Source organism: Salvelinus alpinus, chromosome 10 (assembly GCF_045679555.1).
Source record: "Salvelinus alpinus chromosome 10, SLU_Salpinus.1, whole genome shotgun sequence".
Classification (NCBI taxonomy): domain Eukaryota; kingdom Metazoa; phylum Chordata; class Actinopteri; order Salmoniformes; family Salmonidae; genus Salvelinus; species Salvelinus alpinus.
Window position 1 is genome coordinate 49892404 of NC_092095.1, and position 25692 is coordinate 49918095.

Below are 25692 nucleotides of genomic sequence, written 5' to 3' on the forward strand. Positions count from 1 at the left end.
GGCATTGAATATAGTGATTTGACTTGGTCCTTGACCTGTTTCTATTCCTCAGATGGAAAGCCAGTCCCCAGCTCATCCCTGGTGACGTATAACCCTGATCAGTTGCCTCCAGAGAACTCCTCCTTCCTGGAGAGGAACTTCGTCTGTCGCTTCCGCTGTCTCCTCGACAACTCCTCTGGCTTCCTGGTTAGTAACCAATCATATTCCTCCTCTCTCAACCTCATATGCACAGGAGTACTGGAGACTGACATGTCTCCTTTTAGGAATATTATTCTTGCAATGATGTTTGAGCTCATGTTCGAGATTTGCCTTCCATTGAAGACAGCCATTGTTGGACTTATGGCCTGTATATGCGTGGATATAAGGGAGAAGGCGTGTAAGTGTCTGTGCGTGCGAGCGTCCTTACTTCCATGTGTACTGCATTCTTGCTTGCATGCGTACGTCTACAAGTGTGTGTGTGTCAGATCACACCTCGAGACATCAGCTTTATTAGAAGAGAGTGTTCCGGCCTACTTTGCCACTGTGACTGTGTCCCATGACTGTACTGAGGGAGGCTGAGCCGTACAAGAACAAAGGCCTGGGAATACCCAGACACTTCTAGTCTGGCCCCTGGCGTGGGGTGTCCCGACTCCCGCCAGAGAGCCCCAGAGGCAGGCGCTTTACAGTGCTACTGTACCACCTCCCCCCTTATCCCAGAGCTACCCTCCATTACTGACCCCTGAACTACTAAATCTCCCCTACCCCCCTATGCGGGGGCACCTATCCTCCCTCTGCAGAACTCTGAGCATTCTACTTTCCAGGGCTACCTCCCCCATTCAGACCCCTACCTCCCACTTCCTCTGCCCCCCCCCTCATCCCCCCCTCTCCTCAGCAGAAGCCCAGTGGTGTGAGACCAAAGGATGCTATTTTCTCCCAGCTAGAAAATACAGGGCTCCCGTTCACTTCTGACTCCTGCACCCCTGCCTCCCCCTATCCTTCCTGGCCCTACCACCCCCTTTCTCCACTTCTCCATCAGAAGCCCAGCACTCTGAGGCCAAAGGATTTTCTCTATTTTCTCCCAGCTACAGTAGCTAGAGAGCCTATTAGCCTGGTCAGCGTGGTGTCGTACCACTTCAGACCACGGCGGGATCAGAAGCCACTACCCACCCTCAGTAATCCGTCTTAAAGAGCCACAGGGTCGTGGGGAAAAGGGCTTTAATCTGCCTTCCAGAGGAGGAGAGCACCCAGAGAGGAATTTGCTTAGTCAGAGTAGCTCGAGGACTCCCAAAGAGCTCAATCTTCTCCTCAGACTAAAGGGTTGTGCTGGATACCACAGACAGACAGACAGACAGACAGACAGACAGACAGACAGACAGAGACAGACAGACAGACAGACAGACAGACAGACAGACAGACAGACAGAGAGAGAGAGAGAGAGAGAGAGAGAGAGAGAGAGAGAGAGAGAGAGAGAGAGAGAGAGAGAGAGAGAGAGAGAGAGAGAGAGAGAGAGAGAGAGAGAGAGAGAGAGAGAGAGAGAGAGAGAGAGAGAGAGAGAGAGAGAGAGAGAGAGAGAGAGAGCACATTGACTGGGCTAGAACACAGTAACATACAAGTAAATGTATTGCTGTAGGGGCCTAGAGTATAGTCTGCGTGCAGTTAGTATAGCATACTCAGAGAGCTGTGAGGGATATCAGCCTGTGCTTGCTGTTAAATCTGGCATGCAGAGCTCATGGTGGTGGCGTGGGTGTGTCATAGTGGGCTCTCCTGCCTGGTGAGCAGAAGGGGGAGACCCCCTCGCGCCCTCCTCTCCTGCGCTCTTCCTAGACTCCATCTCACCGGTACAGAACGTGACCATGCAGAGAAGTGGGGGGCTGGTGGTAGGGGAGGGGAAGGGAAGAGGAGAGTAAGATCGGGGTACTTCCCAACTCTGTGGAGGTCATTTGCGTGAGCGGTAAGCCCAGGGTCTGCCTCAGTCTAATTTCCATAGCATTGTTTTGGTAATCCTATTGCTATTTGAGGGTAGATTATTGCACCTCGCCTTATGCCCAGCAGGATCAATAAATGCTAGGGAGAGATTTTTTATTTTTTTATTTCACCTTTATTTAACCAGGTAGGCTAGTTGAGAACAAGTTCTCATTTACAACTGCGACCTGGCCAAGATAAAGCAAAGCAGTTCGACACATACAACAACACAGAGTTACACATGGAATAAACAAACATACAGTCAATAATACAGTAGAAAAAGTCTATATACATGTGTGTGCAAATAAGGTAAGGGAGGTAAGGCAATAAATAGGCCATGGTGGTGATGTAATTACAATATAGCAATTAAACACTGGAGTGATAGATGTGCAGAAGATGAATGTGCAAGTAGAGATACTGGGGTGCAAAGGAGCAAGATAAATAAATAAATACAGTATGGGGATGAGGTAGTTGGATGGGCTATTTACAGATGGGCTATGTATAGGTGCAGTGATCTGTGAGCTGCTCTCACAGCTAGTGCTTAAAGTTAGTGAGGGAGATATGAGTCTCCAGCTTCAGTGATTTTTGCAGTTCGTTCCAGTCATTGGCAGCAGAGAACTGGAAGGAAAGGTGGCCAAAGTAGGAATTGGCATTGGGGGTGACCAGTGAAATATACCTGCTGGAGCGCGTGCTACGGGTGGGTGCTGCTATGGTGACCAGTGAGCAAAGATAAGGCGGGGCTTTACCTAGCAAAGACTTGTAGATGACCTGGAGCCAGTGGGTTTGGCAACGAGTATGAAGCGAGGGCCAGCCAACCAGAGCGTACAGGTCGCAGTGGTGGGTAGTATATGGGGCTTTGGTGACAAAACGGATGGCACTGTGATAGACTGCATCCAATTTGTTGAGTAAGAGTGTTGTAGGCTATTTTGTAAATGACATCGCCGAAGTCGAGGATCAATCAATCAATCAATCAATCAATTTTATTTTATATAGCCCTTCGTACATCAGCTAATATCTCGAAGTGCTGTACAGACACCCAGCCTAAAACCCCAAACAGCTAGTAATGCAGGTGTAGAAGCACGGTGGCTAGGAAAAACTCCCTAGAAAGGCCAAAACCTAGGAAGAAACCTAGAGAGGAACCAGGCTATGAGGGGTGGCCAGTCCTCTTCTGGCTGTGCCGGGTGGAGATTATAACAGAACTATGCCAAGATGTTCAAAAATGTTCATAAGTGACAAGCATGGTCAAATAATAATCATGAATAATTTTCGGTAGGATGGTCAGTTTTACGAGGGTATGTTTGGCAGCATGAGTGAAGGATGCTTTGTTGCAAAATAGGAAGCCGATTCTAGATTTAATTTTGGATTGGAGATGCTTAATGTGAGTCTGGAAGGAGAGTTTACAGTCTAACCAGACACCTAGGTATTTGTAGTTGTCCGCATATTCTAAGTCAGAACCGTCCAGAGTAGTGATGCTGGACGGGCGGGCAGGTGCGGGCAGCGATCGGTTGAAGAGCATGCATTTAGTTTTACTTGCATTTAAGAGCAGTTGGAGGCCACGGAAGGAGAGTTGTATGGCATTGAAGCTCGTCTGGAAGTTAGTTAACACAGTGTCCAAAGAAGGGCCAGAAGTGTACAGAATGGTGTCGTCTGTGTAGAGGTGGATCAGAGAATCACCAGCAGCAAGAGCGACATCATTGATGTATACAGAGAAGAGAGTCGGGCCGAGAATTGAACCCTGTGGCACCCCCATAGAGACTGCAAGAGGTCCGGACAACAGGCCCTCCGATTTGACACACTGAACTCTATCAGAGAAGTAGTTGGTGAACCAGGCGAGGCAGTCATTTGAGAAACCAAGGCTGTTGAGTCTGCCGATAAGAATGTGGTGATTGACAGAGTCGAAAGCTTTGGCCAGGTCGATGAATACGGCTGCACAGTATTGTCTCTTATCGATGGCAGTTATGATATTGTTTAGGACCTTGAGCATGGCTAAGGTGCACCCATGACCAGCTCTGAAACCAGATTGCATAGCGGAGAAGGTACAGTGGGATTCGAAATGGTCGGTATTCTGTTTGTTAACTTGGCTTTCGAAGACCTTTGAAAGGAAGGGTAGGGTAGATATAGGTCTGTAACAGTTTGGGTCTAGAGTGGCTCCCCCTTTGAAGAGGGGGATGACCGTGGCAGCTTTCCAATCTTTGGGAATCTCAGACGATACAAAAGAGAGGTTGAACAGGCTAGTAATAGGGGTTGCAACAATTTCGGCAGATTATCTAGCCCGGCTGATTTGTAGGGGTCCAGATTTTGCAGCTCTTTCAGAACATCAGCAATTTGGATTTGGGTGAAGGAGAAATGGGGGAGGCTTGGGCGAGTTGCTGTGGGGGGTTCAGGGCTGTTAACCGGGGTAGGGGTAGCCAGGTGGAAAGCATGGCCAGCCGTAGAAAGATCCTTATTGAAATTCTCAATTATAGTGGATTTATCGGTGGTGACAGTGTTTCCTAGCCTCAGTGCAGTGGGCAGCTGGGAGGAGGTGCTCTTGGGAGGAGAGGGACATAAGACCCACCACACCATACTGACCTCGCATGAGAGGATACATGCCGAGAGGAGAGGAGGAGGAGAAGTAGGAAAAAGGAGAGCAGAGGAGGGGTGGAGAGAGTTAGGGAGAGGTTAGTTGAGATGAGAAGAGAAGAAGGGAGGACGAGGCCCAACTTCAACTCATCAATCAGAAGAAAGAAATGAATTCCACCATTTACCGCTCTCATAAACTTTGTGTACTATTTTTATCTCATCTTTGAATTGTTGATGTAATCACTACAGAGGACTCAGAGCGGAGGACAAAGTATCCAGTTACATTACAGTACTTTGGTGTGTTTTATCCCTTCCTTGCATGTTCTCTAATCTTCAATGACTTCCGTCTCCCCTCAAGGCCCCCTCAGCCTTGTACAATGTTGTTTTCCAAATGACACCCTATTCACTATATAGTGCACAACTTTTTGACCAGAGCCCTATAAGCCCTTGTCAAAATCAGTGTGCTAAATTGGGAATAGGGTGCCATTTAGGACGCAGTCCAAGTCTCACCTGGTGTCATCAATTCCATCCTAAACATCATGCTCCTATTATATGATGGTTATTACATACAGCATGGTGTATTGTATCTGACTCTAGTAGAAGAATAGTGAACAAGTTAATTGAATCATTTTGCTTTTCCTCATTTTGCTGAAGTACTGGGAACTCTAATGACATTCTCCCTCGAGCATTCAACTGTTATAGAAAGTAAAAGAGATGCGTGTCCATTAATGTTAATGTTTCTTTTGTTCCATTCTTGTTTTTTATATGGGAAAATATTCAACATGGCATTGTTGATTATAATAATGCATGTCGTCTAGATCCTTGCACGGTTTTTGTTGCTGTTAGAATCCATCAACTAATAGGCCATGAAATCTTAAGAGGCTACCGTTTGGCTCAGGAAAAAGCTAGTTCTTCCTGTGAGAACGTCTTGCTTCAACATTCACTCATGTGCAATGTTATCTGACTAAAGATTTCACTGGATACTGACTTTGAGCAGGAGACACAGCCCCATCAATATTCCAGTAGGATATTCAAGCTGTCACACAAATCAAGCTCAAAGAATTATGCTTTTGCTGGTTTGACAGTTGCATGTCCCAGTGAATTGACACACATACAGTAGTTTCATTAGTTCGTCCTGGTCGTCTGTGCTGTAGTCTCTCTTTGACACACTGTTAGCTGACCAGCGCATGCAATATTTGGTTCTGGTTCCGTGATCATTTGTAACCTAGTAGTAGCAAGTCCAGACCCATTAAATAAACAAAAGGTATGTTCCCCAACCAGAACCAAATCTTGCGTGCTGGCCATGTAAATGAGAGACTAGGTCATTTGTACTGCTCTAGTAGCGTTCTATTCAACTACAGCCCTTCATTACATAAACAGAAGGTCCAGTATGTTCCTAACCTGAAGGTCCAGTATGTTTCTAACCTGAAGGTCCAGTATGTTTCTAACCTGAAGGTCCAGTATGTTCCTAACCTGAAGGTAGGTCCAGTATGTTCCTAACCTGAAGGTCCAGTATGTTCCTAACCTGAAGGTCCAGTATGTTTCTAACCTGAAGGTCCAGTATGTTCCTAACCTGAAGGTCCAGTATGTTCCTAACCTGAAGGTCCAGTATGTTCCTAACCTGAAGGTCCAGTATGTTCCTAACCTGAAGGTCCAGTATGTTCCTAACCTGAAGGTCCAGTATGTTTCTAACCTGAAGGTCCAGTATGTTCCTAACCTGAAGGTAGGTCCAGTATGTTCCTAACCTGAAGGTCCAGTATGTTCCTAACCTGAAGGTAGGTCCAGTATGTTCCTAACCTGAAGGTCCAGTATGTTTCTAACCTGAAGGTCCAGTATGTTCCTAAACTGAAGGTCCAGTTTGTTCCTAACCTGAAGGTCCAGTATGTTCCTAACCTGAAGGTAGGTCCAGTATGTTCCTAACCTGAAGGTCCAGTATGTTCCTAACCTGAAGGTCCAGTATGTTCCTAACCTGAAGGTCCAGTTTGTTCCTAACCTGAAGGTCCAGTATGTTCCTAACCTGAAGGTAGGTCCAGTATGTTCCTAACCTGAAGGTCCAGTATGTTCCTAACCTGCAGCTTAAGCAGAAATTCACATGACAGGAGTGAACTCAAAAATACCATCCCAGTGCACCTCAACTCCTAGTATTTACCCAAAGCCAATTAGCTCTAAGTCTTGATGTTTTAACAGGGACAGAAGAAGAAGTTACCTTTCATTAGCTCCATGGCACTCCATCACTGTCAGGAGAGGGACTGATGTGTTGCCGTGGAATCGCACCACGGCGAAGGAACAGAACATAACATGGCTCTCGAAGTATCTTCTCCGATCCGTCCTGTCCTGTCCTGTCATGTCACACAAAGAGCTCAGAGCGAGCCTGACACTGACATGTCGTGCACGTCACATGTCGGTTACTTACTGTGAATGTAAATAAGTATTCCTGCCCCTCCAGCGAACCGTGCGACCTGTGTGCTCTGCTGTTCTATGTTGTTTCTCATCAAGGTGTACCACGCATCCACGTGATGGAGATAGATGGATGGTTCTACTGTAGTGTAGTGTGTGTATGTGCGTGTGTGTTTAATGTAGTGCAATGTAATGTACTTCTACAATGTCCCTCTGGGGCTCTGGCAGGCAGGGGAGGAGGAGGGTCTGAAAGTTTTATCAGTCCAAAAGCCACATGCAAAGGCTTCCCTGACTTTTCTAATTAGCAATTTGACGAGCAGGGTTATGGCCTGCTAGGTTATCGCTGGGGATGACGGGGAATCTTGGATGTTTACAGTGTGATCGAAGGGCCCCCAGGCCTCCAGCCAGCCTAGCGAGGAACAGAGAGACAGGCTCAAAGACAGGCTCAGCCGTTAAGACTGGTCTCTCTCTCTCCATCTTCCTCTCGCTCTTTCTTATCCTGTCTCTCTCTTGCGCGCGCGCTATCGCTCTCTCTGTCTCTCTGTCTTTGTCGCTCTCTTTCTTCTTTCCAGAGGTGACTGTTGTAAATAACGCTTGATTGCGTGCGACAGGGAGAAAACGAAACAGGCACTCTGAGTGGAGTAGGGAGAAGAGAGCACGTGTGATATATCATTTTCATTGTCACAGAGGCAGCAGGGGAATGTGTCATGTAGTTGAATGGGAGAGTGAAGGGAGAGTCCTAGTCTCTCTCTAGTCTAGACTGCTGTGGTTGGCTAAGGGAGATTGTTTGAAGCATTTACTCTCTCCTGACACTCCTCGGCTCTCATACAAATGAATAACACCCCCACTGTAGTATACAACCAGATATATAGCAAACGGTTCAGTTTTACAGGGGTATTGTTCATTCAACCTCTCACTGAAGGTGCAACGACTGTGAACCAACCGCTATTCCTCTAAACTGAGTGTGTGGTTTCTCTCTCTGTCCGATTTGAGTATAGAAATCATTCCAACCTACTATTTTCTATTTTATTATTTGTGTTTTATCCATCGATAAAGAGAACATGCTTAGTGTTGGCCATGTGTATCCTGTGTTGGAGTTATAATCGTCATTTATATCTACAGTTGAAGTCGGAAGTTTACATACACCTTAGCCAAAGACATTTAAACTCAGTTTTTCACAATTCCTGACATTTAATCCTAGTACCAATTCCCTCTCTTAGGTCAGTTAGGATCACCACATAATTTTAAGAATGTGAAATGTCAGAATAATAGTAGAGATAATTATTTATTTCAGCTTGTATTTCTTTCATCACATTCCCAGTGGGTCAGAGGTTTACATACACTCAATTAGTATTTGGTAGCATTGTCTTTAAATTGTTTAACTTGGGTCAAACGTTTCGAGTAGCCTTCCACAAGCTTTCCACAATAAGTTGGGTGAATTTTGGCCCATTCCTCCTGACAGAGCTGGTATAACTGAGTCAGGTTTGTAGGCATCCTTGCTCGCATATGCTTTTTCAGTTCTGCCCACACATTTTCTATAGGATTGAGGTCAGAGCTTTGTGATGGCCACTCCAATACCTTGACTTTGTTGTACTTGAGCCATTTTGCCACAACTTTGGAAGTATCCTTGGGGTCATTGTCCATTTGGAAGATCCATTTGCGACCAAGCTTTAACTTCCTGACTGATGTCTTGAGATGTTGCTTCAATATATCCACATAATTGTCCTGCCTCATGATGCCATCTATTTTGTAAAGTGCACCAGTCCCTCCTGCAGCAAAGCACCCCTACAACATGATGCTGCCACCCCCGTGCTTCACGGTTGGGATGGTGTTCTTCGGCTTGCAAGTCTCCCCCTTTTTCCTCCAAACATAAAGATGGGCATTATGGCCAAACAGTTCTATTTTTGTTTCATCAGACCAGAGGACATTTCTCCAAGAAGTACAATCTCTGTCCCCATGTGCAGTTGCAAACCGTTGTCTGGCTTTTTTATGGCGGTTTTGGAGCAGTGGCTTCTTCCTTGCTGAGCTACCTTTCAGGTTATGTCGATATAGGACTCGTTTTACGGTAAATATATATACTTTTTTTTACCTGCTTCCTCCAGCATCTTCACAAGGTCCTTTGCTGTTGTTTTGGGATTGATTTGCACTTTTCGCACCAAAGTACGTTCATTTCTAGGAGACAGAACACGTCTCCTTCCTGAGCGGTATGACGGCTGCATGGTCCCATGGTGTTTATACTTGCGTACTATTGTTTGTACAGATAAACGTGGTACCTTCAGCCGTTTGGAAATTGCTCCGAAGGATGAATCAGACTTGTGGAGGTCTACAATAAAATGTTACTCATGTCCAAGTTGGATATATGATACGGAGGTCTTTCTTTTGATTTTCCCATGATGTCTAGCAAAGAGGCACTGCGTTTGAAGGTAGGCGTTGAAATACATCCACAGGTACACCACCAATTGACAAAAACTATGTCAATTCGCCTATCAGAAGCTTCTAAAGCAGTGGTTCTTAACCTGGGTTCGATCGAACCCCAGGGGTTCGGTGAGTCAGTCTCAGGGGTTCGGCGGAGGTCAAGACACACATCCGACTCATATGATTCGTGATGACACTCCCCGCTTGGCCATCATTGGCTGCAGGTGATCACGCTACATCGCTTGGCCTATCTGTGCTGCAGGGAATTTGGTGCGCTCAGTAGTCGACTTGTGACTGTCGTGATGGTACGTCTTGTGATTTCTTTCTTAATATTTTAATCCCTTCATACTTGCTATGTCGAGCAAAAAAAGAAAGTGGTCGGACGAATATGTACAATATGGATTCACATGTATAACGGAACGTGATGGGAGTCAGTGCCCTAACTGCATGATTTGCAATGCCAAGTTGAGCAATTCTAGTCTAGCACCGGCAAAACTAAGAGAACACTTCCTTAAGCTGCATGGAGATGGAAAATATAGGAACACAACGCTCGCTGAATTCAAGGTGAAGAGAGCCAGATTCGATGAAAAGGCTACTCTGCCTGTTCTCGGCTTTGTACCCATTAACAAACCGATCCTCACAGCATCGTACGAAGTTGCTTACCTGATCGCAAAGCAGGGCAAACCACACACCATTGGTGAAACACTCATAAAACCAGCTGTGTTGAAGATAGCGAATATCATGCTGGGAAAAGAGGCTGAAGTTAAGTTATCCCAAATTCCTCTTTCAAATGACACCATCAGCGACAGAATAGAGGACATGAGCAAAGACATCTTGGCTCAAGTAGTTGCAGATCTGATTTCAAGCCCGGCAAAATTCAGCCTTCAACTCGACGAGACCACAGACGTTTCCAATCTAAGCCAGCTTGCTGTATTCGTGCGCTATGTGAAAGACGACGTGATAAAGGAAGATTTCTTATTTTGTAAGCCTCTTACAACAACAACTAAGGCAGCCGATGTGAAGAAACTTGTGGATGACTTCTTCAAAGACAACAATCTTTCGTGGGATATGGTTTCTGCAGTTTGTTCGGACGGAGCTCCAGTCATGCTGGGAAGAAAGTCTGGTTTTGGTGCGCTAGTGAAAGCCGATGCGCCACACATCATTGTTACGCATTGTATTCTGCACAGGCATGCGTTGGCAACAAAAACCTTGCCTCCAAAACTGGCGGAAGTATTAAAAATTGTAGTGGAATGCGTGAACTATGTGCGAACTAGTGCTCTGAGGCACCGCATCTTCAGTGAGCTGTGTAAAGAAATGGGCTCTGAATTCGAGGTACTTCTGTACCATTCTAACGTTCGGTGGTTATCCCAGGGACAGGTGCTGAATCGTGTTTTTGCCGTGCGTGTGGAATTAGCCCTGTTTTTGCAAGAGCACCAACATTGTCATGCAGATTGCTTCAAAAATTCTGAGTTCATTCTCATTTTAGCGTACATGGCTGATATCTTCGCAGCTCTCAACCATCTCAATCAAAAGATGCAGGGCGGTGGAGTCAACATCATCGAAGCGGAGGAAAACCTGAAGGCTTTTCAAAAAAAGCTACCGTTATGGAAACGACGAACAGAGAACGATAACTTCGCAAACTTTCCCCTGCTGGACGACTGTGTAAGTAAGATCGAAGATGTATCTGGAATCGGAGACATTTCTGTACCCGCGGAACTGAAGCAAGCAATTGCCACGCACTTAGATGAGCTTGCAAAGTCTCTCGACGGATACTTCCCTACAAGAGAGTCATATCCAGCATGGGTGAGACAGCCGTTCACGTTTAGTGTTGAGACAACAGATGTCAATGATGAATACCTCGATGAAATCATTGAAATTCAGCAGAGCCAGGTTCAACAGCAACTCTTCAGAACAACAACGCTTTCAACGTTTTGGTGTCAACAAATGGTAACGTACCCTGTTATTGCTAAGAAAGCTCTGGAGATTTTCATACCGTTTGTTACAACATATCTTTGCGAGCAATCCTTTTCGAGGATGCTGGACATAAAAACGAAGAAAAGGAACAGACTTTGTTGCGAAAATGACATGAGAGTGGCACTTGCCAAGGTGAAGCCGCGCATTTCTGAACTGGTCTCTGAAAGGCAACAGCAGAAGTCACACTGATTTGCAGTAAATATTCATTATTATGTTTTTGTTTTTGTGTGAAAATCATGTTTTGATGATTTTGTTCTTTGAACACACAGTGTTGATGTTGATGAACGGTTCATTTTGTGCACCAGTAAAATATATACCTATGTTTTGAATTTGAAAAAATCATATTTTATTTTTCCAATTAAGAAGGGTTCGGTGAATGCGCATATGAAACTGGTGGGGTTCAGTACCTCCAACAAGGTTAAGAACCACTGTTCTAAAGCCATGACATAATTTTCTGGATTTTCCAAGCTGTTTAAAGGCACAGTCAACTTAGTGTATGTAATCTTCTGACCCACTGGAATTGTGATAGTGAAATAATCTGTCTGTAAACAATTGTTAGAAACATTACTTGTGTCATGCATAAAGTAGATGTCCTAACCGACTTGCCAAAACTATAGCTTGTTAACAAGAAATTTGTGGAGTGGTTGAAAAACGAGTTTTAATGACTCCAACCTAAGTGTATGTTAACTTCCGATTTCAACTATATCTATCTCTCTCTTTGACTTCCCAAACTGTTAAAAAATAACGATTGGGGTACATTTATTTATGTGTTCAAATTGTAAATATTTCTGTTTGCTATCTAAATCCTGTTAACTACATGACTATGATGCAATAAAGAAAAGATGGAACATCAGAATTGCATTTCACGCTACAACACTTATGACATCACAAATGAGTTAGTTCCGGGAATTTAAGTACATGACAGCTGTTCATTCACCTGTCATTCTGTGTTCTTGCTTCAATACGTGTGAATTAGGTCCAAAATCTCCAAAATGAATTCTTTGTATGTTGGTGACCTCCACCAAAATGTCACCGAGGCAGACCTAAACGAGATGTTTAGTGAGGCTGGACCAATCTTTTCTGTCCGTGTATGTAGGGATCGGCATACACATCGTTCCCTCGGGTACGCCTACATTAACTTTTATCAGCAAGACGATGCTGAGCGTGCCCTGCTCATGTTCAGCAATGATATGCTCGAAGGAAGATATCTACGCATCATGAGGTCTGATCCTGACTGTACCCTGAGGAAGAGTGGGGTGGGAAACATCTTCATCAAGAACCTGAACAAGAAGTCTATAACAAACAAAAACCTGTACGAGACCTTCTCAGCATTTGGAGACATCTACTCTAGCAAGGTAGTTTGTGACGAGAATGGCCATTCCAAGGGTTATGGTTATATTCAATACAAGACCCAGGAGGCTGCTGATAGAGCCATCGAGAAATTAAATGGTATGTTAATGGATAACGAAAAAGTGTTTATCGAGCGCTTTAAGTCACGCAAAGAGCGAGAGGAGGTGCTTGGAGCCAAGGCCAGAGAGTTCAACAACGTGTTTGTCAAGAACCTTGGCAGAGACACGAACGATGAGAAACTGATTGAGCTTTTTGGAAAATATGGACCAACCGTTAGTGTCAAGGTTATGAAAGACGATAACGGGAAGTCGAGTGGGTTCGGTTTTGTTTGTTTCGAGAGGCATGAGGATGCACAGAGAGCCGTGAACGAGATGAACAGGAAGGAGCTAAACGGGAGACTGATATATGTAGGCCGCGCCCAGAAGAAAGCAGAGCGCCAGGCGTTGCTGAAACTCAAGTTTGGGCAGAAGAAGCCTGAGCCCAAGGCCAAATACAGAGGTATAAATCTCTTTGTAAAGAACCTGGATGATGCCTTTGATGATCACCGTTTAAGGAAGGCGTTTTCTGCATTCGGAACAATCATCAGCGCCAAGGTGATGACGGAGAGCGGCCGCAGCAAAGGCTTTGGCTTTGTTTCCCTCTCATCCCCCGAGGAGGCCACCAAGGCTGTGACGGAGATGAATGGCCGTATTGTGGGAACCAAGCCGCTTTACGTGGCCCTGGCTCAGAGCAAGGAACAGCGCCAACAATACCTGGCAGAGAGGTACAAGCAGAGGATGGTCAGTGTCATGGCAGAGCCTAACCCCATCATCAACTCCTACCAGCCTCCTATCCCACAGGTAAATCCAAACAAGAGTCCATGCAGAAAATCATATATCCAACTTGGACATGAGTAATGAAAGTTTTATTGAGAAATGCTAACTTCGAATTCCATATAGCCTTTTACTTCAATGTGTACATTCCACAGGCCCAGTCCCATGCAGCTGCCTACTACTTCAGCAACCAACTGGCTCAGCTGAGTTCCAGCCCTGGCATGATGCATGTTCAGCGGATAGCAACTCAGGCCTTGGGCCAGCGCCCACATCATCCTGCCAGTGCAGATGCAGCCACTGCCATGAGCAAGCCTCAGTACAAGTATATGTGATACAATTAAATGTGCCTTAAATAAATACATAAGTACAGTACCATAAAGTGTACCAGCAATCAATATGCTCATCATTCATCTGAGTGTGAGCTGTATTGATGTCTAAGCAGTTTGATTGTTGATGTTTAGGAATTCCTATATGTGGAACATACAGCCAGCTTCTCATTCATGAACAAACGTGACTGAAGCAAGCTTTGTTGTGCTCGTGAATCATTTCTCATATCTTCTCCCTTTCAGGAATTCAACATTCGCAGCTGGCGATGGCGTACGCAATAATCCTCTGCTCCCCACGACAGTCCAGGAGCCTCACCAAGCTAAAGCCGGACAGAAAGCTGTCCCAAACACTGGAGCTTGAAGCCAAGAGAGGAACAGGGTCCTTCAAACTTCTTTCACAGAAGAAGAAAGAAACATTTTAACAAAATTATATTTTACAGTAAAGGCCCAGTGCAGTCAAAATTATGTTTCCTGTGTTTTGTGTCATATAACAGCTGATGAAACTAAGACTGTAAAAGTATGAAACATATTTTCAGTGTTATATCCTAATATACATATTTTCAGTGTTATATCCTAATATACATATTTTCAGTGTTATATCCTAATATACATATTTTCAGTGTTATATCAGTGTTATATCCTAATAGTTGCTGGTTGAAAATACAATCTACACAGGACCTTGTAATCAGCAAGTTATGCATGGGTGGAGTTATAGCCTGCCTGGTGACATCACCAGGCAGCATAAGTTAATATACCAATAACAAAGAGAGTTACAAACCTAGCTAGTTTTCAGGTTACATATCACTCCCACTAAGCCCCTCCAATTAGGTCCCTCACTCAGACCACTCCCAGACAGTCCTAAAAAATGTGTTGTTTTGCTAAAAAGCTATTTTGGATTATTTTTGACTATTTTATTGGAAAACTATTACAGTAAGGCACTTAATTGTTACGCAGAAATGATTTAATATTGAGATGAAAACGGCTGCATATGGACAAAAACAATTCATGTCATAAAATAAGCTAGACCTTGAAAGAAACAAGGGTCATTTTAGGTCTGGAGCAATGTGAATATGAGTTTCCTATGTTTTACTATTTATTTATTTTTACTGCGTTTGTGTGTAGCTGACATGAGTCGTGCTCATGGTTGATCATGGTCTCGTGATGGGGAAGCCATGCCTGCGACTTTAAAAATCATTGTCAGCCCATGGCCCTAAAGGGAGTTTCCTCTTGGTCTAATGGATATGATGGTGTTGTTGCTTGGCACCATGTAGACACTTGTGTACTCCATACCCATGTTCTCCACCAGCTTACAGCACAGCTCCACGATCTGAGGGACAAACTGGGGGAGAGGGAGGGAGGGAGAGTGGAAGAGTGGAAGAGGGACAGTGACTTAAGGAATGGAAAGTTGCCAAAACACTGTTCTTCAAAGCGTACACTGTGTTTTGATCCATCAGTGTGGCTCCCTCCAGGATGCAACAAACCTCGGCACATCTTAAAGGCCATCAATGGGACGACAGGCCTAAATACTGCGCAGTACATCCATGTCTTACAGTAGCTGCACCGCTCTACACCAGACCCGGGATCAATTAGTATCCATTTTCTTTCAAATACTTTAATCTTTTCGATTTCCTCTGTCTGTGGTGTCAGATGGGCAGGGTTTACACTTTGCACTTTTGAAACTATTCCATTGGTACCAAACAAGCTCAGTCAAGTGCACAAATACTAGTACTATTTACATACTACTTTTTTTATTTTTTTATACTAGTAATACAATAGTATACTTTCAGTATTTACTAATAGTATTTTCTAATAGTATTTACTATTAGTACTACTGTTGTCTCACGTTGCTATCCTTCCAAGTCTCGCTCATTACTCGGCTATTGGTTTCCAAACTAATATTGTATGAGGAAGCCTGGACCAACCAGCTACATTTTTTCTCCCCAGGCCCTGACCCTCCAGGGCCGTCTGAAGTTCCTGCATGGCCAGAACTGCCACCTGGATGACGGCTGCAACGTGCCCCCCCAGCTGGCCCTGTTTGCCATCGCTACCCCCCTCCAGCCTCCATCCATCCTGGAGATCAGGACCAAGAACATGATCTTCAGGACCAAACACAAGCTGGACTTCACCCCCATGGCCTGCGACGCCAAGTATGCCCACACTATTCAGTCTTACTTCACATTGTGATGTGATGTTGTTAAAGTTCCACCGGTTATAGCCGGTTGAATTAACCTCATCAGAACCCCTTTTAAAAACGGAACTCGTTGTAATCTGGTTGTAATGATGTCATTTCAACCAGTTTTGCCTGCTGGGGTGTTGCTAGGGTGTTTGTTACTGTGAAGAGCAATTTCTTGTCATATGGCTATAATATGTTTGATGTAGTGGTAATTCAAACATATTTTCACTGCCATTGATGTCCTATTGGATTATGGTCTTACAATGATTATTCTGTCTATATTCTGGCTCTAATAAAAAACAAAAAAAGTGTTTTAAGTGAGAATAATCTGAAGCCGAAAAAGAAAGTAAATTCACGAGCACCACAATACCTATTCCGCCCATGCTCTACTAAGGTTTTCAGGCATACAGCTTTGATCTACTGCTTCCACGATAATGTGATTTGTACCACATGCAAGGTGAAGTATTTGATTCTTCACACTCCACAGTGAGAAGTTCCTTTTCATGCATTTTTTATTAAATGAAAGCAAGCTTTGCTATAAATACTTACAAGACCATCAGGCTTTATTGAGCTGTTTTGTCTTGTAGTAATGTGGTGCATGCCTGTATTTCCTAAAACCTTTATTTTAGAAAAATATGTAATTGAAAAAAATATACCATAATAACATCCTTTTTTGGTCAGTAGGTGCCCAACATAACAACAGGTGGTGTGTTGGACATAGTAGCTCAGATAGATAGAGCCTGTCTGCATGCCTGATTTCTGTAACCGTTAGCTTACCTGTGTAATATTGACATAAGCTCAGAACCAATTGTGTTTCAAACAAGTTGTTTGAACTTGTATTTATTTTTGCAATAAAGATGGTGAAGCAACAATAATACAAATTTACAATAGGCCTAGGTCTAAAAATACATAGAGCCAAATGATACATAGTTTGAAGTACAATATCAACATAGATACTGTAGTAGGTGAAAGCTATGTGCTGGAAAACCTTGGTAGAGCATGGGCGCTCGTGATTTTCCTTTCTTTTTTCGGCTTCAGACCAATGCCTATTCTCACTTAAAAATATATATATTTTATTTTCGTGTTTTTTACACCGGAAGGTGATTATGCAACATTATTATACAACATTATAATTAAGCAATAAGACCAGAGGGGGTGAGGTATATAGCCAATATACCACGACTAAGGGCTGTTCTTTCCCACGACACAATGCGGAGTGCCTGGATACAGCCCTTAGCTGCGATATATTGGTCATACACCACAAACCCCTGAGGTACCGTATAGCTATTATAAACTGGTTACCAACGTAATTAGAAAAGTAAAAATAAATGTTTTGTCATACCCGTGGTATACGGTCTGATATACCACGGCATTCAGCCAATCAGCATTCAGGGCTCAAACCACCCAGTTTATAATACAGCATAAAACATACTCTCCTTGTGAACCCTCACAATGTCATGTGTTTTATCAATCGATTTATTGATAAGATCCCAGCTTATACTCCTACTGATCATTGATCAAAGCAAATTGGCAAGAGCAAGGAAACAAAGACTGAAGGAAATATTTCCAATGCGATTACACAATGTAGCTGGCTAGATGACTAGAGAAGCGCAAAATATGGATGAGCTGTTTTCAATGGAAGGGTTCTGAAAAACTATTTCTTGCCAAGGCGAGGAGTGATTGTGAATATATCATAGTTATCCACCTCGGTGGAAACGTCTTGGGACACATAAAGGGGACAGCCCTGGTGCGTGAGACACCAGCTGATTAGGAGGTAGTCATCCGAATGTTCCCAGGACATCGGTGGTCTACTCTGTCATCACGCAGTAGAGGAGTTGGATGTTTCAGTGGGAGGAGGACATCAACAAGCGCATAGAGATGGCCCGGCACTCTGTCAACCAGCTGGTGTTTGCATTTCTCCGTGACAGGCGCATGCACACAATTGGCCACTTTGCCATAAATCACTATGTCCTTGGGCATTACCGTAGGGCAGGGTTTCCCAAACTTGGCACCCTGGATGCAAGTTTTGGTTTTTGCCCTAGCACTACAAATTCCAATTTGTTATGGCTAATGTTAGCTAGGTGGCTAACACTAATGTTAGCTAGGTGCCTAACGTTTGCTAGGCTATGGGTTAGGGTTAAGGTTAGGAGTGAGGTTAAAGGGTTAGCTAGTTAGCTTTCAGCGGACTGGTGTTAGCTAGCTAAAGAAGCTAGCAGCTGGACTTTGTACAAGTAACGTTAGCTACCTAGCTAATCAAAATATCCGTTTGCATTCATTGATTAACCTTAGCTTGAATACCACCATATAGCTAGCGATATACATTCGACTAGGTTTGCTCATATACACTTCATATGACTGGCAGCATGGTGCAAGCAGCTCTGTTGTTGCCGAGCAACCAACCCAGTGTTAGAACTATGAGTTTCGGCTGAAGAATATGTTAGCATTGTCAGCTACAAAAAGGTAGATGATCGTTGTTTCTTAACAGACGTAAATGTACACGTGAGAGCGATAAATTATACATTTAATAAAAACTGCTGCACCTGCAAACTTAGTCAAGCCGGCGCTTTTTAAGCCCAATAGTCACTTTATGGACTCTTTAGTCTTGTTTTAATCCAGCGTCTAGAATTTGAGCTAGGTAGGCGCAATAAATACTTTTAAAAATCAATTGCTAACTGCCCTATAAAAAAATCTGCAGTTAAAAAAATGGCATGTGGCATGTGGTTCTCGGTAACGGATGAAAGGCTCATGACGAGAGGCGGATGAGTGTGTTGTGTACCTACAAGTTGATTTGGAATTTTCTTTGAGATTAGTGTCATATTGGCTTACATATGTTTAACACTGAGCTTCAACCAATGCCTACAATAGACGATTATTGTCTCGTCTATAATAATGGTGTTTTTGTGTATCTTATTTCATTGCAGGGGGAAGATCGTGCTGGGCTACACTGAGGCTGAGCTCCGGGTTCGAGGCTCTGGATACCAGTTTATCCATGCAGCTGATATGCTCTACTGTGCTGAGAACCACGTCCGCAGTAAGGCTTTTACTATGACGTCTCTACCTTTAATAATAATAATGGAATATTCCAAATAACATTGGTTTAGAACAGTAACTTGACAATTTAACTTGATGTACACTACATGGCCAAAAGTATGCTCGTCGAACATCTCATTCCAATATCATGGGCATTAATATGGACTTGGTCCCTCCTTTGCTACTATAACAGCCTCCACTGTTCAGGGAAGGCTTTCCACTAGATGTTGGAACATTGCTGCGGGGACTTGCTTCCATTCAGCCACAAGAGCATTAGTGAGGTCGGCACTGATCAGTCGGCGTTCCAATTTATCCCAAAGATGGATTTGAGTTCAGAGCTATGTGCAGGCCAGTCAAGTTCTTCCACACCGATCTCAACAAACCATTTCTGTATGGACCTCTCTTTGTGTACGGGGGCATTGTCATGCTGAAACAGTAAACTTTTGTGAAACATCACAGCACAGTTGAAAAATATATGGAAATCAAAAATGGATGGTGTTAAGAGACAGATGGGAGGGTATGAGTGGAGCTGAAGGGTGGGATTAATAACAAGATAACTCGTCAAATGTCAAATATACTGTGTCTGTAAAATGTGTATAGGTTCAGAGCTTTTGTGAAACAGCACAGTTATATAGCAAAATAGAAATCAAACTGGATGAGCTTCAGCGATAGATGGGAGGGGTTGATGGTAGCTGAAGGATGGGATTGAAAACCAGCAAAAAATAACTATTGTAAAATGTACAGTACCAGTCCAAAGTTTGGACACACCTACTCATTCAAGGGATTTTCTTAATTTTTTGTATTTTCTACATTGTAGAAAAATAGTGAAGACATCAACACTATGAAATAACACATATGGAATCATGTAGTAACCATAAAAGTGTTAAACAAATCAAAATATATTTTATATTTGAGATTCTTCAAAGGTGAATAAGAATATTTTGAAGATAAATACACAACGCAGAGGATGAGAGGACTAAAAACTAGAGTACTAATGGTATTTGGCCCAGATGTACTGCAAGGACTTCTGATTGGTCAACCCCAGGCTAGGGTGGGGGGTTATAAATGGCATCCTGTCCTTTGTTCTGTGGAGAAAAGCTGAGGACAGGGGAGACTGAACATCTACCTCCTAGCATAACATCTATGGTATGTCCTTCTCAAATAAACACATTTTTCTCCCCCTGATTTGCTTTGGAGTTTGTGTTATTGAAGAATTACATAAATTGCTAACAGTAGCAACCCTTTGCCTTGATGACAGCTTTGCACACTCTTGGCATTCTCTCAACCAACTTCACCTGGAATGCTTTTCCAACAGTCTTAACTTCTCTGGGATATGAAAGCCAGAAAAAATGTAGTGCGCCAAATTCAAATATATTACTATAAAAATCAATCTTTTATGAAATCACACATGAAAGACACCAAATTAAACCTACACATGTTGTGAATCCAGCCAACATGTCTGATTTCAAAAAGGATTTACGGGGAAAGCACACCAAACAATTATGTTAGCTCAGTACATAGCCACAGAAAAACACAGCCATTTTCCCAGCAAAAGATAGTAGTCACAAAAAGCAGAAATAGAGATAAAATTAATCACTAACCTTTGATGATCTTCATCAGATGACACTCATAGGACATCATGTTACACAATACATTTATGTTTTGTTCGATAATGTGCATATTTATATCCACAAATCCCAGTTTACATTGGCGTCATGTTCAGAAATGCCTCCAAAATATCCGGAGAAATTGCAGAGAGCCACGTCAAATAACATAAATACTCATCATAAACTTTGATGAAAGATACATGTTTTACACATAATTAAAGATACACTTGTTCTTAATGCAACTGCTGTGTCAGATTTTTTTTTTTTTACTTTACGTAAAAAGCACACCATGCAATGAGACGGCGCTCAGATTTAACAACATTTCTCCGCCATGTTGGAGTCAACAGAAATACGAAATTACATCATAAATATTCCCTTACCTTTGATGATCTTTATCAGAATGCACTGCCAGGAAGCCTAGTTCCACAATAAATGGTTGTTTTGTTCGATAATGTCCATTACTTATGTCCAAGTAGCTACTTTTGCTAGCATGTGTAGTACACGTGTCCAAACGCTCGCGCAGATGCAGGCAAACGTCGGACGAAAACTTCAAAAAGTTATATTACAAGTCGAATAAACTGGTCAAACTAAGTAGAGAATCAATCTTCAGGATGTTGTTATCATATATATCCAATATCGTTCCAACCGGAGAATTCCTTTCAGTCTCTAGAAGTAATGGAACGCATGGCGATATCATGAGGAATGCGCGTGACCAAGAACTGGCAATCTGCCAGACCACTGACTCAAACACCTCCCATCCGGTCCCACATCACAGTATAGGCTTCATTCAGCATTCTACAGACTGTTGACATCTAGTGGAAGGTGTAGGAAGTGCAAACAGATCCATATATTACAGGGAATTAAATAGGCGATGAATTAAACATCGACCAGTCTCAGAATTCTCACTTCCTGTTTGGATTTTTCTCAGGTTTTTGCCTGCCATATGAGTTCTGTTATACTCACAGACATCATTCAAACAGTTGTGGAAACTTCAGAGTGTTTTCTATCCAATAGTAATAATAATATACATACAGTATATTAGAATCTGGGACAGAGTAGGAGGCTGTTCAATCTGGGCACGCTATTCATCCAAAAGTGAAAATGCTGCCCCCTATCATAAAGAAGTTAAAGGAGTTCCCACATTTGCTGAGCACTTGTTGGCTGCTTTTCCTTCACTCTGCGGTCCAACTTATCCCAAACCATCTCAATTGGCTTGAGGTCGGGTGATTGTGATCTGATTCAGTACTCCATCACTCTCCATCTTGGTTAATCGCCCTTACACAGCCTGGAGGTGTGTTGGGTCATTGTCCTGTTGAAAAACAAATGATAGTCCCACTAAGCGCAAACCAGATGGGATGGCGTATCACTGCAGAATGCTGCGGTAGCCATGCTGGTTGTGTGCCTTGAATTCTAAATAAATCATTGACAGTGTCACCAACATAGCACTGCCCACACCATCACACCACCTCCTCCATGTTTCACGGTGGGAACCACACATGCGGAAATCATCTGTTCACCTACTCTGCGTCTCACAAAGACATGGCGGCTGGAACCAAAAATCTCAAATTTGGACTCCTCAGACCAAAGGACAGATTTCCACTGGTCTAATGTCCATTGCTTGTGTTTCTTGACCCAAGCAAGTCTCTTCTTATTAGTGTCCTTAAGTAGTGGTTTCTTGGCAGCAATTAGACCATGAAGGCCTGATTCACACAGTCTCCTCTGAACAGTTGATATGTGTCTGTTACTTGAACTCTGTGAAGCATTTATTTGGTCTGCAATTTCTGATGCTGGTACCTCTAATGAACTTGTCCTCTGCAGCAGAGGTAACTCTGGGTCTTCCTTTCCTGTGGCGGTCCTCATGAGAGGCAGTTTCATCATAGCGCTTGATAGTTTTTGCGACTGCACTTGAAGAAACATTCAAAGTTCTTGACATTTTCCAGATTGACTGACCTTCAAAGTAATGATGGACTGTCGTTTCTCTTTGCTTATTTTAGCTGTTCTTGCCATAACATGGACTTGGTCTTTTGCCAAATAGGGCTATCTTCTGTAAACCACACCTACCTTGTCACAACACAACTGATTGGCGCAAACGCATTAAGAAGGAAAGAAATTCCACAAAATAACTTTTAACAAGGCACACCTGTTAACTGAAATGCATTCAAGGTGACTACCTCATGAAGCTGGTTGAGAGAATGCCAAGAGTGTGCAAAGCTGTCATCAAGGCAAAGGGTGGCTACTTTGAAGAATCTCAAATATAAAATATATTTAGATTTGTTTAACACTTTTTTTTGTTGCTACATGATTCCATATGTGTTATTTCATAGTTTTGATTTCTTCACTATTATACTACAATGTAGAAATTTGTAAAAATATAGAAAACCCCTCGAATGAGTAGGTGTGTCCAAACTTTTTACTGGTACTGTATATAGTATGAATAAGCTGGAAGTAGAAGTCTAGGTGTTGTTGTCCACTAGTTTACTTAAATTATGAGAGGGGTAGTAGGGTTAGGGGAAAATAAAAAAATAAAAATCTATTTTAAAATATATATTTGGGAATGAAAATATTTAACCAGGTATGCTAGTTGAGAACAAGTTCTCATTTACAACTGCAACCTGGCCAAGATAAAGCAAAGCAGTTTGACACATACAACAACACAGAGTTACACATGGAATAAACAAACATACAGTCAATAATACAGTAGAAATAATAATAATAAAAAGTGTATATATACAGTGTGTGCAAATGAGGTAAGATAAGGGAGGAAAGGCAATAAAATAGGCTATAGTGGCGAGGTAATTACGATATAGCAATTAAACACTAGAGTGATAGATGTGCAGAAGATGAATGTGCAAGTAGAGATACTGGGGTGCAAAGGAGCAAGATAAATACAGTATGGGGATGAGGTAGTTGGATGGGCTATTTACCGATGGGCTATGTACAGGTGCAATGATCTGGGAGCTGCTCTGACAGCTGGTGCTTGAAGTTAAGAGTCTTCAGCTTCAGCGAGTTTTGCAGTTCGTTCCAGTCATTGGCAGCAGAGAACTGGAAGGAAAGGCGGCCAAAGCAGGAATTGGCTTTGGGGATGACCAGTGAAATATACCTGCTGGAGCGCGTGCTATGAGTGGGTGCTGCTATGGTGACCAGTGAACTGAGATAAGGCGGGGCCTTACCTAGCAACGACTTGTAGATGACCTGGAGCCAGTGGGTTTGGCGACGAGTATGAAGCGAGGGCCAGCCAACGAGAGCATACAGGTCGCAGTGGTGGGTAGTATATGGGGCTTTGGTGACAAAACAGATGGCACTGTGATAGACTGCATCCAATTTGTTGAGTAGAGTGTTGGAGGCTATTTTGCAAATGACATCGCCGAAGTCGAGGATCGGTAGGATAGTCAGTATTACGAGGGTATGTTTGGCAGCATGAGTGAAGGATGCTTTGTTGAGAAATAGGAAGCCGATTCTAGATTTAATTTTGGATTGGAGATGCTTAATGTGGGTCTAGAATGCGAGTTTACAGTCTAACCAGACACCTAGGTATTTGTAGTTGTCCACATATTCTAAGTCAGAACCGTCCAGAGTAGTGATGCTGGGCGGTCGGGCAGGTGCGGGCAGCGATCGGTTGAAGAGCATGCATTTAGTTTTACTTGCATTTAAGAGCAGTTGGAGGCCACGGAAGGAGAGTTGTATGGCACTCGTCTGGAGGTTAGTTAGCAGTGTCCAAAGAAGGGCCAGAAGTATATAGAATGGTGTCATCTGTGTAGAGGTGGATCAGAGAATCACCAGCAGCAAGAGCGACTTCATTGATGTATACAGAGAAGAGAGTCGGCCCGAGAATTGAACCCTGTGGCACCCCATAGAGACTGCCAGAGGTCCAGACAACAGGCCCTCCGATTTGACACACTGAACTCTATCAGAGAAGTAGTTGGTGAACCAGGCGAGGGAGTCATTTGAGAAACCAAGGCTGTTGAGTCTGCCGATAAGAATGTGGTGATTGACAGAGTCGAAAGCCTTGGCCAGGTCGATGAATACGGCTGAACAGTATTGTCTCTTATTGATGGCGGTTATGATATCGTTTAGGACCTTAACCATGGCTGAGGTGCACCCATGACCAGCTCGGAAGCCAGATTGCATAGCGGAGAAGGTACGGTGGGATTCGAAATTGTCGGTGATCTGTTTGTTAACTTGGCTTTCGAAGACCTAGAAAGGCAGGGTAGGATAGATATACAGTGGGGCAAAAAAGTATTTAGTCAGCCACCAATTGTGCAAGTTCTCCCACTTAAAAAGATGAGAGAGGCCTGTAATTTTCATCATAGGTACACTTCAACTATGACAGACAAAATGAGGAAAAAGAATCCAGAATATCACATTGTAGGATTTTTTTTGCAAATTTGGTGGAAAATAAGTATTTGGTCACCTACAAACAAGCAAGATTTCTGGCTCTCACAGACCTGTAACTTCTTCTTTAACTTCTTATGGCTGAAGGGGCAGTATTGAGTAGCTTGGATGAAAGGTGCCAATATCAAACGGCCTGCTCCTCAGTCATAGTTGCTAATATTTGCATATTATTATTAGTATTGGATAGAAAACACTCTAAAGTTTCTAAAACTGTTTGAATTATGTCTGTGAGATTAACAGAACTCATATTGGCAGGCAAATTCCTGAGTTGAAATCAAAACAGGAAGTCAGAAATCTGAGCTTGTCTGTATTCACCAGAGTCCCTTAAGAAATCCAATTCAGTTATGAATGATGTTGCACTGCCTAGGGGTTCCACTAGATGTCAACCATCAATAGAAATTCCAATGAGACTTCTATGATGTTGTGGGAGAGAATGAGAGCAGAATCAGTCAGGTGTCCATCAAGCAGCCATTTCCTGATCATGCCTTTTCTTCATGCAAGACACTGACGTTCCATTGCTCACGCAGACAAGAACGAATACTCCGGTTGGAACTTTATTGAAGCTATATGTTAAAAACTCTCTCTTTCACTCTAATCTCTACCACTAGAGTGAAAGCACCGCCAGCATTCAAAAGTGACCAAAACATCAGCCAGGAAGCATAGGAACTGAGAAGTGGTCTGTGGTCACCACCTGCAGAACCACTCCTTTATTG

General features: G+C 43.2%; 2 protein-coding genes across 3 annotated transcripts in view; both read left to right on the plus strand.

Annotated features, from left to right (window-relative positions):
• LOC139532194 (aryl hydrocarbon receptor-like) overlaps positions 1 to 25692 on the plus strand; it is an 84410-nt gene that overhangs the window by 39705 nt on the left and 19013 nt on the right. Inside the window, exons 7-9 of the mRNA XM_071329498.1 lie at positions 53 to 186; positions 15722 to 15924; positions 18872 to 18981. Of these exons, the coding sequence (XP_071185599.1) occupies positions 53 to 186; positions 15722 to 15924; positions 18872 to 18981 (447 nt within the window). The remainder of the gene's footprint in view (positions 1 to 52; positions 187 to 15721; positions 15925 to 18871; positions 18982 to 25692) is intronic.
• Positions 9422 to 14217, plus strand: LOC139532195 (polyadenylate-binding protein 1A-like). 2 transcript variants are annotated; one of them, XM_071329499.1, is made up of 2 exons: positions 9422 to 13500; positions 13578 to 14217. In XM_071329499.1, the coding sequence occupies exons 1-2, from the start codon at positions 12282 to 12284 to the stop codon at positions 13781 to 13783; spliced, it is 1425 nt and encodes a 474-aa protein (XP_071185600.1). In that variant the 5' UTR covers positions 9422 to 12281; the 3' UTR covers positions 13784 to 14217. The 2 variants fall into 2 exon arrangements, with proteins under 2 accessions (XP_071185600.1, XP_071185602.1); XM_071329501.1 differs by having other exon boundaries at positions 9422 to 13494.

Excerpts from the sequence above, each read along its gene's own strand:
- LOC139532195 (XM_071329499.1), top strand. The coding sequence starts at position 12,282 with ATGAATTCTTTGTATGTTGGTGACCTCCACCAAAATGTCACCGAGGCA. Across the intron at positions 13,501-13,577 it reads AAATCCAAACAAGAGTCCAT|CCTTTTACTTCAATGTGTAC; the intron begins GCAGAAAATCAT and ends AATTCCATATAG.